Below are 18,542 nucleotides of genomic sequence, written 5' to 3' on the forward strand. Positions count from 1 at the left end.
CAGTAGAGGGCACCCTCGGTTGACATTGTATTAGTGTCACAGTGCATTGAAAAGAGCCTGAGATCAGGCTTGTCATGTGACCTCTGTTTTTGCAGTCTGAAACTGCTGTACCAGTTGACTGTGTGGGTCTGCAGTTAGATACTATTTGACCCCCAGCAGTTTCAGACAACAATGTCTTGTGCATTAATGATCTGAGGATGTGTGGATTATAATAGTTGAATAAGTCTTTTCCTGGCTCTTCAGCTACAGATTTAAGAGTTAAGAATCAAGCTGTTTGGGAGTCAAACCGTTAGGCTCTACAACTAGATACTCTTGCCCTCTCAAAGAGTAGCTGTGAGAAAATGATAAATCGTCCATTTCTATATTTATTTTTAATGTAACTATATTTTGTTATACAGTGGTCTAAGATTACCAGGCTGACCAGTGATGATCATGTATGTTGCAAGAATACTCAAAGGCACATTACGTATTCTGTGAAGTTCTTTTATATGGAGAAAACACCTAGTACAATTACAAGACAACTATCATTCAAAAGTTTGGGGGCTGGTAAAATTTAATGCTTTCAAAAGACATTGATTTTGATCAAATAAATGCAACCTTGGTGAGTATAATGTAAAACAGTAATATTGTGAAATATTACAAATTAAAACAACTTTTGTTCTGAAGCAATTAGAGCCTTCTGTATAATATGATGCTTCAGAAATCATTCTAATATGTTGATTTGGTGCTCAGGAAACATCACTTAAAATTGTGCTGCTTCATATTGTTTTTGAAAGCCATGACGTATACATTAAGATTATTTAATGATGGAAAGTCAAAAACAGCATGTATTTGAAAAAGAGATACTTTGTAATAAATGACTTTACTGTAACTTTTGGTCAATTTAATGCATTCTTGCATAAAGTTAAAAAAAAAAAAAAAAAAAAAAACATCTTACTGATACCAAACATTTTAACTTGTGTACAAATGTACTACACTTCAAAAACAAATTTTATAACTTAGATCAAAGAGGTTAACTGAATTCATGCAAGTGGTGTAACCAAAATTTGAGCTCAACATTTTTGCTTTTATAGCCTAGACTACCATGTCCAGTGTATGGCCTTACTGTAACCATATCACAAATGTGTTGATCTGCAGGATTTTGTGCAATCCCACTGTTACAAGCCAACGTGCACAAGACACAAACTCTTCACAATGATGTCTTCACTAATTTAATACATTGTCACACAAATTTACTGTTATACAAGACCGGTCAACTGAAGAAAAAAAAAAAAAAAAAAGTCATAAAAAAATATTAAAAATCAAACAATACAAAACATCAAAGTCCAGTCTTATTCTGGAAATAAAGGTCATCTTAGTCCCATTTCTTTACCTCCAGGTCAAGAGTTAAGACATGCTATGGTGTTGAGCTCAAAAAGTTACTGGGAGTCAAAGGTTAGTGGTTGTTATAACGGGTTCAGTTGGCGTGCTGTGCGGTTGAAAAACACAGTTTAAGAGTGTACGGGTAAGGCCCACCTGAGGGGAAAGAAAAAAAAAGATACGATTTAAGTAATGTGATTTATGGTTAGAGCAAAATTGCTCAAACTCAGAACAGTATAAAAATGCGCGGCAGTCAGCCGGTAATTTCACTTACTAGGGTTCTTCATCTGGTAGTGGTTCATCATAGCAAGAGCCTCCATAGCATCATTTACCGACTCCCACTCCAACAGACCAGACGAACTTCTCTCACCTGCGGTTCCACCAACACAAGAAAACACACACATACAAGTGTATTTACATAGAACCAAACACACATACCCCACCTACACACTTTACCATATAATTAACACACAGCAAACTGATTGTTTACAGACAAACACATTAAACTCATTAGTAACTCACTCTTGCCAGTGAACAGTTTAACGCTGACTGGATTCTTGATTCCCAACTCATCACAAATCTGTAGAGGAAGATGCAGAAAAGATTATTAAACTAATTCCACACACACAGACATCATTAAAGCACAAGACACTTTTTCTCCGAATTTAAAACAGAAATTTTATCAGTAAAGCTTCATCAGGAAAGTAACATTAATGTTTTTAATTAAGACTACAAACATTTAAAAAAGAAAACATTCACAGATAAACAGTGCAACACTCAATAAAAATAAGAATTTGACTGACCTGACTGAACGCTTCAACAGTGCAGTCTGGTTGACCGTTGAAAAAGTGCAAGACGTTGCTGGGCTGCTGGATGCGGTTCTTGGCTGCCTGCTCAGCGGTGGTGAAACGGTTGTTTCGATTGCCATGGAAATCTTTAAAACTACAACTGCCATCTTCCAGTTGATACGACTGACCTGGCATTATGGCCTGCTGTTTGGATACACTGCAGACAAAAAGACAAAAAACAAAACAAAAAATGAACAATGTAGTATACACATGCAAATTTAATTTTACTCGTCTTGAACAGAGAAACAACTTTGTGGTCAGGCCCATTTACTAATTATAAAACTGCATACTCAAAAAACACTTGTATTGTACACACCAGACATTTAGTTTTTGTCCAAACAGCATGTTGTTGTTCAGATGTGAAATGGCTCTATCAACAGCATAGCAGTCTCCCATCTCCACCATTGCAGCACCCGGTTTACTCTTCATAAATTTCACCTAAGCACACACAGAAATTTTCAATACAATACAAGACAAACAACTACATGCACTACCACACAAAAATGTCTGGGGTTAGTACGAGGACAAGGACAACAAGGACAAATTTGGTAAAAAGAAATAACATTAAATGTATTTGCTCTTTCAAATAAAATGCTATTCTTTTGAACTTTCTATTCCAAGAATCCTGAAAAAATAAACGTATTACGGTTTATACTTTTTAAATGTAATTAGTAGGGCCCTATGATTTCCGCAATGCAGAAAACACAGACAGAAACACAGAACCCAGTCATAAAACTGAAATTTACTGCATAACGTGGAATGTCACAGAATTTGCCAAAATTTGGATTAATAAATCGAAAGTTGGTCAGTACACTTTAATCAAAATGTGATATGGACTAGTGTCTGTGAATATTAAGCCGCAAAAATACTATTTAAATATGAATCCTGCATGTTCTACATGTCTCTGTGTGAATGCCGCAATTGCACGTTTTCATTTACTACATACATACTGATTCTGATTATTAACATTGAATGAAACCAAGAAAATGGAATCAAGAAAATTACTGAAAATTACTTTTTGTTCAACTTTTTAATAAATGACTTAAATTGTGTATGTTTCATGATTTCAGGATCCAGAAAAATTAAAACAGAAAAAAAATGAAATTTGAAAAAAAAAAAAATTACTACCTAGATAAGAAGTCTTTCTTGAGCACCGAATCAGCATATTAAACTGATTTTTGAAGGATCATGTGACACTGAAGCTTGGTGTAATGATGCTGAAAAATCAGCTTTGCCATCACAAAACTATTCAGAAATTTAAAATAATTTTAAATTGTAATAATATTTAACATTACTGTTTTTACAGTATTTCTGATCAAACAAATGCAGCTTTGGTGACCATAGAAGACGCTTTTGAAAGACATCTAAAGTTGAAAATTATGAACTTTAAAGGTAGGGTACATTAAACTATGTACAATCCCATCACCCACTCACCCTTTCCACATTGCCGTATAGACAGAATATGTTGAAAACTCTGTCTGCATTGATCTTGGTGGGCTCAAGACCGTACACCATGACCACAGGAGAGTCAGCATGAGCGCTGTATTCCGGCGGAGGAGGCCCGTGTCCGTACTGTGCCCCACCATACCGAGGTCCGCCGCGGCCACGTCCCATTGGGGGCCCCATGCGCCTGCCCTCATAGTGAGGGGGTGGAGGAGGTGGTCCATAGGTGTCATCATAGTGACCATAACCACCCTGAGGGCCACCTAGAGACAAAAAAGAAAAGAAAAAAAAAACAAAAACAAAATCAAAATGAATATACACCATAAGCAACTATAATGCAAGAGGAACTGTGTTCAGTGCTTCTAGTGGAACCATTTGTGACCCTGGACCACAAAACCAGTTGTAAGGGTCAATTTTTTTAAATTGAGATTTATACATCATGCATTAAATAACTACATAAATAACTACATACATAAATAAACTTTCCATTGATGTATGGTTTGTTAGCATAGGACAATATTTGGTTAAGATGCAACAATTTGAAAATCTGGGGTGCAATAAATAAATAAATAAAAATAAAAATAAAAATAAAAATAAATACACAGAGAGATCTGACCAATCGCCTGACCAAATGAAGTTCTTAGCAATGCATATTACTAATCAAAAATGACGTTTTGATACATTCACGTTAGAAAACTTACAAAATATCCTCATGGAACATGATCTTTACTTAATATCCTAATAATTTTTGGCCTTAAAGAAAAATCAATAATTTTGACCCATACAATGTATTGTTGGCTATTGCTACAATTATACCCGTGCTACTTATGACCGGTTTTGTGGTCCAGGGTCACACTTGATAATGTCTATCAGACTGACCATATTCAGGTGGATGATCCCCCAGCAGTGCTGGCTGCCTCTGCCTCTTGTTTGGGTTAGCATTGGGGTCTGAGAGCGAGAGACAGAACAACAATACAATATCTCAACTACTGTGAACATCAAGAGTGCAAAGGCTGTGAGGTTCTGGAAGTGACATGCAGTGAGCATTAAGTGTTAACACTACTAAGTGACTGCAATACTAAGCCATAATGGAGATTCTGAATAACATACCAGGTTGACCAATGAGAAATTTAGCTATATTTACATTATCTAAGAAAATGTTTCATTCTCTCAGACCTCACGACCAAACACACACCTTGTGAATTGTTCCAATTGCCATCTGCATCGGTATCTGCACAGACAGGTATACACAGATTAAATTAAGTAATAAAATTATATACACAAACATAATAAAATGAATATATTTCGAAAATTAAATATGCATTACTCTTGGTTCAGACTATAAAAACCATAGGTTCCAAGAGGAATTCAAAACCACAACATGTACTAATAAAGGGTCTGTTGCAGAAATAAGTGGTCTTAATGAATAAGCAATAAGCAACAATTTGTCTGCCTGCAAGACCAAGACAAATGGTCTTGTCCAATAAAAATAACACCCAAACCACATCAATGTCATTATACAAGCTTTCACAGAAAATGATAGCATAGCTAGTACAACAATACATAGAGAAGCACATTAACCTACATATTTTAGACACAGAAATTTAAATGAACACAGAATGAATGAACAAACATTTTGCTTACATTTTATAAAATACTAAAAACTTTAGGAAGGTTTAAGGGTCTTTATGTTTAGGTCATCATGAAACCTTGTTGCAACCCATTTTACTTTCTTAATCTGACCTATTCCAATATTTCGGATGGAAATAAAATGTGCATTTGCAATGATGTGCACATAATACAAGCCCAGAAAAGTGAAAAAAAAAAAAACTAATTAAAAAAAAAAAAAAAAAAAAAAAAAAAAAAAAGAAAAAGGGGAAATGGGTGTCAATTTTGATTTCATGTTGACTTTAGCTAGAAAAATGGAAAAAGCTGCTGATTTAACAAGGTGGCAGGTATTTTTAAAGTTAAATTTTAAAAAAATGGAAGTAGATATTTTCTCCCATATTGTGACAACAGTAAAACATATAGCTAGAGAGAAAAACAAAAAAAACAAAAAAATAAAAAAAAAAACAGAAGAATTTGGTTCAATCTATTCATTTTTGATTGGAAATGGGCAGACCAAAAAAAGAGATTGCATTTAAAGAGCTTGCTTTAAATGGACTGAATTATTGCAAAAAGTCCAGCATACATCACCAGAGAGAAGTCTGTCATTTTAACGAAAGACAAAATTATGATATTTTGATTAAAACTTAAACGATCAAAAAAAAAAAAAAAAAAAAAATTAATCAACATGTGCACAGATGAATTGTTCTCAAGATTAATAACATGCGTTTAGAAAATAGAAAGAGTGAATTTTCATTTCACATCAACTGAAAAATGCTTGATCAGTTAAACTAGGAGTACTCCAAGCTTTCACTTCCACAGGAATTGCTACCTGCTAAAGATGAATGACATTAATAATATCAGTCAATTATGCCACATCATCCAATCTGAGAGTCAGAAAGGAAATTAAAAAAATCTGCATATATCCACTCATCAAGGCAAAAAATAAAAAAATAAAAATAAATAAATAAAAAGACAGGATTCTTTGTTTATGCCTAAAAGGCCACACAAGAGTGTTACTCAAAGGTCTTCATTTCATGCCAAAAGGGCATAAAATATCTTACCAACAAAGTTCCATCTGATCCAGCCTGGACAAACAGTTTGAATGAGCGGGGAAGAAAAGCAAACAAAAAAACAAATGCAGCAGGCACCATGGTGGAAGTGTGATGTTCTTTACCAGTCACCCCACTCCTGATGATTTAGTTTTCATTCAGTTCCTTGGGATATTTCTCCCAGTCCGCTGCATGCGTTTTTGGTGCGTTCCAGGCACGTCGGCGCTTACCGTAGAAGTAAAGGTGGATAGCAGACTGCAGACGGTGCTGAGTTTAGAAGAGACGCCACACCAGCGGTCAGACTAATCCACACCTGCGTCACACAGGGGGCGTAACACAGGGATCAGAACACGGTCAGCCGTGCCCAATGAATAAAACAGATTCAACACAGAGAGGAAGAGGAGGAGGAGGAGGAAGAGAAGGAGGGATGGAGAAATGAGAAATAGAAAGCACTTCAGTCCACAAAGAGACAGGGCTTGGGGAGGGAGAGCGGAGGATCTGACTGTGTGATCGGTGGGCAGCTGCGGTCCTTCCCATGTGTTACGGTGGTGTATTGTTGCTAATGTCGCCCATAGTGTCTTGTCTGGTGCATTTCACTATTTTTTTTTTTTTAGCAAGTTGATTTAGCAAGATGTGTTCGCGACACGTCACGTTGATGTCAGAGCATGTGGCCTGTGAACATGCGGTTTCGGATGTGTCACGGTGCGAAGTCGATGTCATCTCTGTTAGTTACGCTTTGACAAATATCTGCTCTTTGCTGGGTGAGAAGTGACGATCTCAACTTGTCGTGCTGCGCGCAACGAGACCACTGCCGTTGTGTTGGAGCAATCTTGACTTGTGTCGTGATGCGCCGATCTCTGCATAAATCTCAAACAATTTGTTTGTTGGTGTGTTGTCATGGCAATGTCAGTTTGGCATGTTGCCGTGGCAGTCTTGTGTTGTAGCAATCCTGATCTGGTGTGTTGTCACTGTTATGTCAGCTTTGCATGTTCGCATGATGTTCTCAGGAAAGAGGAGAGAAGCGAGAGCAAAAGTAGCCCAAACACCCAAGAAACATGACGACATTAGGCAGGGAATGAGAAGGAAATGTCTGTGTAACTCTTCTCTGTTGTTCTGTGTATCTGTACCACTTTGCTTCATGTGTTTGCTGCTTGATCAGTCGATGTTGATGTACGAAGGTCTTCGGTGATTGGCTGTAATGTATTGTCCAAAGAAATTAGACCCATTCCCCTAAAATGTGTCATTAACTCAGAGATGTCCGCCACCTTTGTAGAGAATGGAGATGTTAGCTGAATGGAAGGATATCTTGAATGTTTTTTTAAATATCCGTGTGACTTCGATACGTGTGAAATTGTCGCCTTTGAAGCATTTAAAGTTGTTGCGATTCCGTTTCATTGTTCCATGTGGCCTGATGATTTGCTGCGAGTGTATCTTGCAGAGAAACGTAAGTACATGGAAATGTTTTGTTGGATGTAAAATGTGCTCAGCAGCTAGTTCAAGCACAGGAGCTTAACGTATCACAACTCAGGAGTAAAAAAGCTCAGCAGTTTTACCCTCAGAGACCTGATACATAGACATTTTGCATAAGGAAAAAGTGGAGAACATGAAAATGAGCCACATATGGATCTCAATAAAGCTTCGGGAGTTCTAAAAATCACATTGTTTAAAGGGGTCATGAACTGAGAAATCAAAATTCCCTTAATCTTTTGACATATAAGAGGTCACTGCACTATAAAAACATCCTGTAAGTTTCAGAACGTTCTTGTTAGTCCAAAATCAGCCTATATTAAAGCCAATCTGCCAAAATGACAGGTTGTGAAATGTGCCACTTTATTGCACAAGAGCGTGGCTAAACACACTATTATATAATACTACTGTAGCCAAACACACTACCTCCGCAGAAGATGATCAACACCTGCTTTGCGGTCACTGCCTGTTTAGCCCCGTCTACCGATTCACGCCTGTGGTAAGTAAATAACTAGAGGGGCAAACACAGGTCTACACGGAAACCAAACGATAAAAAATGCCTTCCTCCCAACATTAGGAAAGAGCTGATGAACTTTATTTTTAAAAAAGATCCAGACCACGTCAATAAGAACTTGGTCCTTGGTTCACTTCATTTTACTGCAGATTAATTTACAAACAAGGCACAATTCGACGCAGGATTCTCAAAAAGATTGAAACTAAAAGATGATGCCGAGTCGACTATACTGGATCCGACAGTAATGCCGCATCACACAGGTGTGAGTAACTTTATTTATTACGTGGTCACTATTGCTTTGTTTGTTATTGCAGATCGTTTGATGTGTTGCGTATTTATGCGCTTTTAACCTAAAATCACAGCAGCATCCATCTATAAAGGATGTAGGCCAGGGGTCACCAAACTTGTTCCTGGAGGCCGGTGTCCTGCAGAGTTTACCTCCAACTTTCCTCAACAAACCTGCCTGGAAGTTTCAAGTATACCTAGTAAGACCTTGATTAGCTGGTTCAGGTGTGTTTCATTAGGGTTGGAGCTAAACTCTGCAGGGACACCAGCCCTCCAGGACCGGGTCTGGTGACCCCTGATGTAGGCTGTCAAACATGCACAACTGTCAGCCAAAAACAGCAGTGGGCGTCTACAATCTGCCACTCCTATTCAAACAAAGCATTCTGATGGGGGGGGGATAAAACTGAATTGTGAACTTTGAATTGTGACATGCACATTCAGATTCAGATAGCACATTTGCACACCATAGATGTGTGAATTTTGAGGTGCGACTTTGCACATTATTCTGCACATTTTGTTTATTGTCTTGCTCATAACTGGACTTGTTTCTGCATTCCACTTCAATTCTTTATATTTTATTATATTTCTATTTTTTTATTATTTTTATTCCATTTTATTATTTGTATGTAATGTAATTCAAAAGTCTTTTTATAGTTAAAAGTTTTTTTTTGCTATATTCCTCTTTGTTTCTAATTTGTAAAATTATATTTTTCTTCCTTTATACTGAAATGTTTCTTTTGAATGGTTAGGTCATTAGCAGTCGCATAAGCATTTCACTTCAAATCATACTGTGTATGACTGTGTATGTGACAAAAAATCTGAATTTGACATTTTTGAAAAAAAAAACAGGGCAGGAAATAGCCTATTACTTCTAAACTATGATGTTTTTGATGTAACAATTTGGAAGTGGACCTCAGAGAACAGTACAAAATAATAAAAAAGGCAGTTCATGACCCCTTTAAAGATTTACAAACATGTTCAAATGTGAATTTGATCCTACAAAGCAGAGCATTTACATAAACTCTGGCTAAAGACAAACAATAATAGGCTTGAACAAAGAAAAGCTAAATGCAATATCTACAATAGAACAGTGAACCTTAGGAAAACTGGTTCCTGAGTGATCCATTACATTTTGCATCTTCAACATAAAACCTGGTTCTACAACCACGTTCAGTGAAGTATTTGCCCTATTGCTGGGGTGTACAATCCTGCTCCAGGAGGGCATATGTGACCCTGGACCACAAAACCAGTCATAAGCAGCATGGGTATATTTGTAGCAATAGCCAACAATAAATTGTATGGTTTTGTGGTCAAGCGTCACATATGTCCAACTTCAAATTCCCCCTGCACACCCACTAGGAAATTTCTACTGATCCTAAATGGTTTAGTGTTTAACTGGGAATTCGAGCTAAACTCTGCAGTTTAGCTCTAATTGTATGCACCCTGCCCTATTGCACAGCACAAAAACGAAATCTCCATCATGTAATACGCTAGATGCAGTGTCATGCTTAGTGAATACAGGTGAAAGGGTGCCTGCTTCTAAGGATTTTTGTGTATATGACAAACACTTGTGCTTTAACACGAAACAGGTGACATGCGCAACAGACAAGTGTATGTCAATGAGCTAAAAAGGATGTGCGCTTCTGCCATCAATATGATAATCAGGCCGTCTCAAGTGCATGTCTTTGGTTTAAATGAACGGATGTGTTTGGTTTATTTTAAGGGCGCGGGTTCTTTTTGTGTATGTGCAAGAATGCGCGTTCATGTAAGAACGTCTATATGCAACTACAACTGTGTAAATATTTGCATTATAATCCAAACAGAAGGAACGCAAGAATGAAGCAGCATTACTAAAATAACATCCTTGGGAAAAAATCTGCTAGAGTGGTTATGTTAAACTTCCCAAGATGTCACTTTAGGATGCTTGTCCACACACCCATCCCCATAAACCATAAGAAGCACAGACAGAGTGCATGAGCTGTTATGTACCTTGGCCACTCAGATTGGGGTTGGTGTAGTCCCAAGTATCCTGATCGTTTTTGAAGACGTTGAGACGGGTTGGCTATACAATAGAAAGTGAGCTTTCATCAGTAATCAGGGTTAATATTGGTACATTTGAAATGCCTGTGACTACTACAGCACAAGAGGTATCATACACAATCTTTTGGCATACTAACCTTGGCATACTCAATTTTAAGGGTGCAGCAGCCCGAGTAGATGTCAGCTCCATTGAGAGATGCTTTGGCTCTCTGTGCACTCTGCACCGAGTCAAATGTAACCAAAAGTCAAGGAGAACAATATTTTGATTGTAAATAAAAGCATGCAGTGCAAACTATATTCTGACAGGGTTTAAGCTTTGTGATAAGCCCCATTCACTGTGCAGAAATCATTAAACCACATTAGAGGAGATTCTGTTAAAAGGATATTCAACCATGGCTTGAACTCCATTTTTCCTGAAGATCACAATCCTTTGCACAGGCCCGCAGTTATTACAAATGGTGTAGAGAACATCCTACAGACAAGAAATAATAACAATGAACAGAGAAAAGGATGAGGACAAGCTCAAATGCAATAGTAGACGGCTAGAGAATAGAGTCTTACCGTGGTAATGGGGTAGATGGGGTTCATGATAGTAAGGAGCAGTACATTGTTGACGCTCCGTGTATCATCAGAGTTGCTGGGTCTTGAGATTTTCTGACTGGTAGAGTAATTGATGTAAGATGGCCGGCCAGCGATGTAGATTTGATTATTGTTAGCATACGTCACTGCATTACAGGAGCCGCTCATGTCCTCAAACTCCACCAGTGCCTGACGCTTCTTTGGCATTAACACAACATAACTGAAAGACAGACGAATATATACACAGACTCTTAATAACAACTCTGAATTTCTATAACATTTCTCTCAAAACAAAATGCAAACCAATGAATAGCAAATTATGAACTTTATACAAAAATTGCCAAACGTAAACTTTAATACCAGAGAAGACTTTATTTAATATTTTTATAATCAACTATTAAATTCATTTTCAATTCAAGCAGTGGTTCTCAACTCAGCGGTATTAGCTTTCAGCTTCTAAGGATGATTTAAAATGATTCAATTACGTTTTTAAAAATGAAAAAATAAACTAAAATGTTAGAAAAACATATAAACTCTAATCAGAATCAACTTCTTGAATCGTATATAATCATAAGAATCATCGCGCTGAATCAAAAGATCAAAATTACCAGTTTCGGTGAATTAAAAATATTAAAAACAAACAGTGTTGTCATAATAACAGCAAAAACAATAGAGGAAATGTCTCAGCCAGTATTCAAAGAGGGCCTTCGAATATTGTGTTGGACAACAGGGAGAATTGAAGTCAAAAAGGTAGAGAGCCTCTGGTTTAAAGGAACTTTTGTTATCCCTGTTCTAAATTCACCCCAAATACACACTTTTAACTTGCTCCTTATAACTCACTGTCAGCAAAGAACAGACTTAAATGTGCACCACAAGAATCGAGGATGCCATTTGGCATTGGGCCGAATACTTTCCACCATTTGCGTTACCTTATGGTGCCAAACTCCTGTAGCGCCTCCACCAGGTCAGCTTCGGTAATGCCATCAATAAGCCCCCTTACATGCACCACAAGCGAGGGCAAGGTCTTGTGCGGGTCGTCATAACCCTCCTGAACATACAAAGGGAAGAGCGAAAGGTTAAATCAAACAATCGTGTAAAACCAGAATCCTTGTGAATGTTTAAAGCAAATATATCAGATATTTATTCATCTGTTTTATTACAGCCAAAACGATGTAAAATTCAGTATACTCAAGTAAATAAAGGTCGAGGCTAGCAAACTGAATTTAATCAGCATCAGACTCAGAGTACAGAGACTTGTCCAAGCTAGGATTAGTGTTTCGTACAAAAATCAATTCTTTTTCTTTAAAGTTTCGAGCACTTTGCAACATTTTCCATTCAATAAATGAGTAAAAGTCTGTTAACATACAGTACGAACGGTTTACAATACAGGTTGATCTTACTGACCAGAACAATGAATGAGCATTGAATAAATCACTTCTAGCCGAGCCACAGATACCCGTAAGATGTATTGGATGCTGTGAATTATATCTCTTATCTTATTGCTAGTACTTATCATGTTCTCTGCAAACGCATAATTACTTCTCATAACTGAACAGACGAACTAGCGTTGGCTACAAGCTAGCCTTACAGCATCAACATACTGAATAAAGGAAAAACGCGTTTCACGAGAAAAAAAAAATCAAATCTAACGCCACAAGCGTGGAAAATACAAGAAACTGAATAAAACGAAAGTACCGTGGCCATTCCGTCGCTTTCTGTTTTCTGTCTTTTTGTTGCTCTGCCTCCGTCGCCGTAATAATGGCCTGCCGCAGCAGCCATGTTGTCTCAAATGAAATGTTCTAATGGAACACAGTACTGCTGCAGCTACGGCAACCGGCAGGAGGAGGGGGGAACGCGAGAGGAAAAGGAATCTTGGGAAAGGTTGCGCTTCGACACCTACTGAGCAGCCTACCTACACACTGTTTTAGGGCTTTGTCGATGCGTTTGAACGGGTCCGGTCCATCAAATGCCGGTTAGGCTCACAGCTTTACTACTGTATTACAATGCAGTGGCGTCAACCTGATTGCGTAATAACTTTTGTTTCTCATTTTTCTCGACTGAGCCAACATGCAGGCAATGTGTTAACGAAGAGATGTCCTCAAAAATCACTGTTGGGTTTTAAATGTCTCCACACCTTTCTTCTCGTCTTCAAAAATGGATATTACAAACGAGAAAAATATATATTGTTAACTGTACAAAATATTTGGTTTATTTAGTTTCCGTCCACCTATACAATTTAAGCTGCTTCATTGTGCCTAGAATATCTAGAGAACGTATTTTTCCCTTAATAGCAATACAGACTACATAAATAGTCTCTGATGGACCATTTGATGTTCTACTGTTTTGATTAAAGAAGTGCAGTTAAAACAGTGATAAACACCTTTTATTTTTTTAACACCCATATTTGAGCACTGAGGAAAAAAAACATACCTAGACAGAAAAAGAAAAGAAAAAAATCCTGGGAAACTACAGTATTACCCAGGAGAAATGCAAACCCACCATGACTAAAACCTACACAAAACAACAAGAAATAGTCACAATGATGTAACTATAATTGAGACGTTCAGATGCAGAGCCATTTGAAATTTCCTTCTAAAATGAGCATTTTTATCAAGGCTCCTATGTGTAGCTTAAGTAATTTCCCTTTTTAATGGCAATGAACAGGTTATTTTCATTGCCATTAACGTGAACTAACTGAACATATATAGAAATTGTTTCTAGAAGATTTCAGACAGCACTTGGATGCTTTTCACATCTAAACACAATTATTTTGCTCAAAATATAGCTTTTTTTTTTTTTTTTTTTTACAACCTCTGCATACCAATTGGCACCACTGCACAAACTTGGCCAGAGAAAGAGACCAAACAGCTTCTGAAGGCATGTAAACACTCAGTAATATAAACAAATGGGCACATTTCAAATCAATACAAACTAAAAGCATAATATATTTTAAGTATATTAATAGTAAAATTAAACTGGTTGAAAATGTCACAATTTTTCCATTTACACTAGTATACCCCTACCTCATAAAAAATGAAGAAAACTCAGGTCAGGAAAATGGTCAGCAATAATTTTGCACAGAATCAGTTGGGTTTGTAAAGCTTTACTTTATTAAAAAGATCATTGCCATTTTCAATGCAAAAAAAAAAAAAAAAAAAAAAAAAAAAAAAAACCTCTACAAACAAACAAATCACAGCGTACTCTTCAGCTCATATGATACACTGACTAAATCACAACATAGCTCATTCACCACCTTACCCACAAATCACTGACCACAGGACACTGGCTCAACACTGAAATTAAAACAATGGAGCTCTTTAAAAAAAATATTTTTAAAGGTCTGAAGGAGGGGGAAGAAAAAAGGGGGAATATGTAGGATATGTAAAAAGGAAGAAAGAAAAAAAAAAAAAAAAAAAAAAAAAAAAAAAGAGCTGCTTGAGATGACAGTGATGCATTTACAAGGAGCTTTCATTAAAATGTGGGGCGGGAGAAGAAAAGAAATAGCTTTGTAGCTACAGTAGAACCAGTATTAAAATTATGGGGAGATAAAATGTATTTTAGCCCTGAGGCAAAGGTGGGGAATGGGGGTGAAGCATCAGTATTCAGATCAGTCAGCATCCGGTGTTGGACTTCTCCGTGGGCTGGCAGACCTGGAATGACTAAGACAAACAAAGTATCAGCATCTGCTCATTTTCTACAGGAATGACACAACAAAGGCGCTACTGTGCAAATTTGCATTTACCTGTCTTTCTTGTGACTGACCGAACGAGACCGAGAGCGAGATCTGGACACACTACGTTCCCTCTGTCTAGAACCAGATCGTGAACGGGAGCGAGAGCGACTACAAATAGAGAAACAAACAAATTACAACACTAGTACATCTCATTTTACACACGTAAACCTGAAAAAAATAAATAAATAAAAATTAGCATGAGCAAACAAAATACCTGTCTCTACGGACAGGTGTTCTGGATCTGGACCTGGACCTTCGGACAGGGCTTTTCGACCTGCGCACAGGTGAACGCGAGCGCCGCACTGGGGTTCTGGATCTGGAGCGGGCCTGAGAACCTGACCTAGAATGTTTAAAGGCGGGAGGGAAATTTAGAAAGATCCTACAGAAAGATTGCTTAGAGTTGGTGGAAGTTAGTGAAGCTGGCTTACCTGCTTCTGCGTTTTGAGTATGAAGGTGAACGGTACCGCCTGAAAAAGAGTGGAAGGAAAAAGAAAAATTATGAAATCAGATTGATGCATCTAGACTGTAAATCTTTCCAGACACAGCTGGAGCATGAGATGACTTGCCTTTCATTGCTACGGCTACGAGAGCGGTAACGCCGGCCACGAGATCTGGACCGAGAGCGAGATCCTGACCTAAAAAGACACAAAAACAAAATGAAAGGTTACCAATAAAACAACAGGGTCAGGCAGCAATGCAATAAAAATAAAGAGATTGACTAAAGTACCTGCTGCGTCGACTACGCCGCTTGCTGAAACGATAACAGTCGTAGGCATAATGACCACATTCCCCACACTGGTAACAGCGGTCGTTGGGGTCAAACTGTCTGCGACTGGGACGGCCATAACGGGACTTTCTGGACATACCATTAGACATCTCAACTCTCACGCGGGCTCCACAAAGCACCCTAGGATATTACAGATCAGAAGGTTATTTGTTTCTTTATGCCAAACAAAAGTGCACTCATACGTGTGACCCAGCAGTTGATGAATCCCAGCCCCGCCCCCCTGATATCCTTGTTTTTTCAGACCCACATACACACTTCACCTATTTGCAGGCTAAATTCAGATAAACTAGGGAAAAAAAAAACAACTGAACAGGATAATACCACATAAGTTGGGGCCTTTGTGAGCGGAAAAAGAACAGTGATAAACCGCCGACACTCACCCCTGCGGGTCTGAGCTCCCTGAAGAGGTCAGGGGGTTAAATGTGCTGCAGTAGCATCATGGCAAATGTAGGCAGGTAGAACTCAAGTTGACTCACTTTCCATCCATCCCCTTTACGGCATCCTCTGCATCTCTGGCATCCTCATACTCTACGAAGGCGAAACCTGGAGGGTTCCGGGCCACCCACACGCTCCGCAACGGTCCGTAGTAACTGAAGGCTCGTTCCAGCTCACCTTTGGCTGCACCATTGCCAAGGTCACCGACATACACCTTACAGTCAGTGGCGCGAGAGGAACTCCGAGATGAGTAAGACATCTTGCACCTGTAATACGGACAAAAGTTAAGAAATTAATTGGTGCCTACTTGAATCTTTCAGTAAAAAAAAAAAAAAATTGGCAGAACTTAATTTTAACCCTGCTAATGTATCATGCATGATAACCAATATCACAAATTAACACACATTTTTACTTTTTACAAAAGCTTAGAAATTAGAGTTTAACCATGGGGTTAAGAACCACTAGGGGTTTCTGAAGGTCAATGAAGATGGTATAAAAACTATATTTCAAAATATAAAATATCAAACTCACAACCTATTCAAGGGACAATCCACCAAAAACAAAAATTTTAAATTTTACTCAATTCATCTGTATGACTTTCTTCAACAAAACACAAATGTCCTATTTTGTCTATACAACAAGTTTTTGTTCTACAAAAGAAAGAACAAACATGAGAGTACATGACAGCTTTTATTTCTGGGTGAACTTTACGCATTATATAATGCAACTAAATGGCAATGTACCTAAGATTACTGTAAAGTCACTGGTTCTGTCAAGGTTAAACCGCCCTGCGGTAAATTTGGAGTTTCTCATAGTATTAATATTGCAATATCTTGTGTATATCATTGATCAGCCAGCGTGAATGAAAGTACGCTGGTCAAGTATGTAGTATAACCGTGCATGTGCTAAAAACATCGCAACTGGCGCTCAGCTGTTCCCTTATCACATGCATGCTTCCAAATCAGTCAAAACTTAAGATATGAAATCTATTAGGACATTACTATTAAGAGTAAACGTATGCATTTCCTCAAGCATTGTTTTAGTTTCGCTTTCCTCTGTAGCACCAGTCGCTTCAACTGTCGAACTACCGCCATGATTGACTGTTCAATCATGTTTATCAACACAAACAGCAAAATTAGCAAGACTCAAACAACCAAATCCACACCAGACAATAACACAAGAGCTTATAAGCATGATATGAATGAGAATGTAGCAAGTGGTTTGATTGTTAGCTAATAAACAAGATTAACGCCATTAACAAGTGCGCCAGAAACACAGGCCGCTCTTTGTTTGGCACGTTTTTGAATCAAACGATACACCTACCGAAACACAAAGGGCCATCAACTGGCAAACCAGTAAAACCCAGAGCACTCGTACAAGGTTTATAAACACAAGCGAAGAGAGAAGACGTAAGGCAATACACAATAAACAACGCCGTCAGTTGCACGCGGACTTACTGTGTGACTCGACGTCCTCGGTTCCGTGTGAGGGCGCGTGGACGTCTTCTTCTTCCGGTTGATTAAAGGCGCTTCAACCAAACCTTGGCCGACAGGTGAAACAGCGAATAAATACAAGCAGATACAAATCGGAAAATCACTGCAGCCGCTAACTGATTAAAGTCGTAGACATTCACATCAAAATAAAGCTCTCACCTAATCTCTTATCTCATGCTCCTCACGCTCTTGGCCCGGAAGCATCACCCGTCACCGGCTATACGAGCGCGGCCTTGTCGACTTCTCACTTCCAAGAAGGGGCGGTGTCTTTAATGCTTGAACGTGATTGGCTCTCACTGATGTAACTCAACGTAAAGGCGCGTTTTCCACTGGTTTTTAGTGGCGGGTATTTTCATTCATTCCAGTAGCTCGCATATTTTGAATCAGTTCACTACAAAAGATTCATTCATTCATTGATACAAGCAGGTTATATTGAATCTTTCACTTAACTGATTCATTAAAAACATCCATTTGTCTAAACGTCTCACTCACAAAACCAGACATAAGGGTAATTTTTTTTAATTAACTTAACTAATATTTATACCTAAAGCTAAATAAGCTTTCTATTGATATATGGTTTGTTAGCATAGGACAATATTTGGCCGAGATACAACTATTTGAAAATCTGGACGTGGGTGCAGGAAAAATCAAAATATTTAGAAAATCGCCATTAAAGTTTTCCAAATGAAGTTCTTAGCAATACATATTACTAATCAAAAATTAAGTTTTGATAGATTTACGGTAGGAAATAAATAAAACATTTTCATGGAACATGGTCTTAATATTTAGTGATTTTTAGCATAAAAGAAAAATCTATATTTTTGACCTATACAGTGTATTTTTGGCTTTTGCTACAAATAAACCTGTGCTACTTAAGACTGAAGCATTTATGCACCTAGAAA

At 37.9% G+C, this 18,542-nt stretch overlaps 2 protein-coding genes across 5 annotated transcripts; both read right to left on the minus strand.

Moving 5' to 3' along the window:
- Window positions 1-467: 467 nt before the first annotated feature.
- On the minus strand, window positions 468-13,127 carry hnrnpl (heterogeneous nuclear ribonucleoprotein L). Of its 3 annotated transcripts, none has more exons than XM_051110026.1 (14): window positions 12,888-13,123; window positions 12,122-12,240; window positions 11,175-11,412; window positions 10,998-11,085; window positions 10,751-10,845; window positions 10,563-10,635; window positions 4,846-4,881; window positions 4,530-4,598; window positions 3,642-3,913; window positions 2,524-2,645; window positions 2,163-2,364; window positions 1,882-1,939; window positions 1,634-1,729; window positions 468-1,515 (listed from the first exon to the last, which is right to left on the minus strand). In XM_051110026.1, the coding sequence occupies exons 1-14, from the start codon at window positions 12,969-12,971 to the stop codon at window positions 1,457-1,459; spliced, it is 1,611 nt and encodes a 536-aa protein (XP_050965983.1). In that variant the 5' UTR covers window positions 12,972-13,123; the 3' UTR covers window positions 468-1,456. The 3 variants fall into 3 exon arrangements, with proteins under 3 accessions (XP_050965983.1, XP_050965982.1, XP_050965984.1); XM_051110025.1 differs by having other exon boundaries at window positions 1,634-1,738; window positions 1,879-1,939; XM_051110027.1 differs by lacking the exon at window positions 468-1,515 and having other exon boundaries at window positions 1,626-1,738; window positions 1,879-1,939; window positions 12,888-13,127.
- Window positions 13,128-14,575: 1,448 nt separating this feature from the next.
- On the minus strand, window positions 14,576-17,902 carry srsf7a (serine and arginine rich splicing factor 7a). Of its 2 annotated transcripts, XM_051111230.1 has the most exons (9): window positions 17,800-17,902; window positions 17,605-17,687; window positions 16,189-16,413; window positions 15,653-15,832; window positions 15,492-15,560; window positions 15,354-15,392; window positions 15,140-15,265; window positions 14,935-15,033; window positions 14,576-14,851 (listed from the first exon to the last, which is right to left on the minus strand). In XM_051111230.1, exons 3-9 carry the CDS (start codon window positions 16,404-16,406, stop codon window positions 14,800-14,802), a joined length of 783 nt encoding a protein of 260 aa, XP_050967187.1. In that variant the 5' UTR covers window positions 16,407-16,413; window positions 17,605-17,687; window positions 17,800-17,902; the 3' UTR covers window positions 14,576-14,799. The 2 variants fall into 2 exon arrangements, with proteins under 2 accessions (XP_050967187.1, XP_050967188.1); XM_051111231.1 differs by lacking the exon at window positions 17,800-17,902 and having other exon boundaries at window positions 17,471-17,610.
- Window positions 17,903-18,542: the final 640 nt, after the last annotated feature.

This window comes from Labeo rohita, chromosome 5 (assembly GCF_022985175.1).
Source record: "Labeo rohita strain BAU-BD-2019 chromosome 5, IGBB_LRoh.1.0, whole genome shotgun sequence".
Lineage (NCBI taxonomy): Eukaryota > Metazoa > Chordata > Actinopteri > Cypriniformes > Cyprinidae > Labeo > Labeo rohita.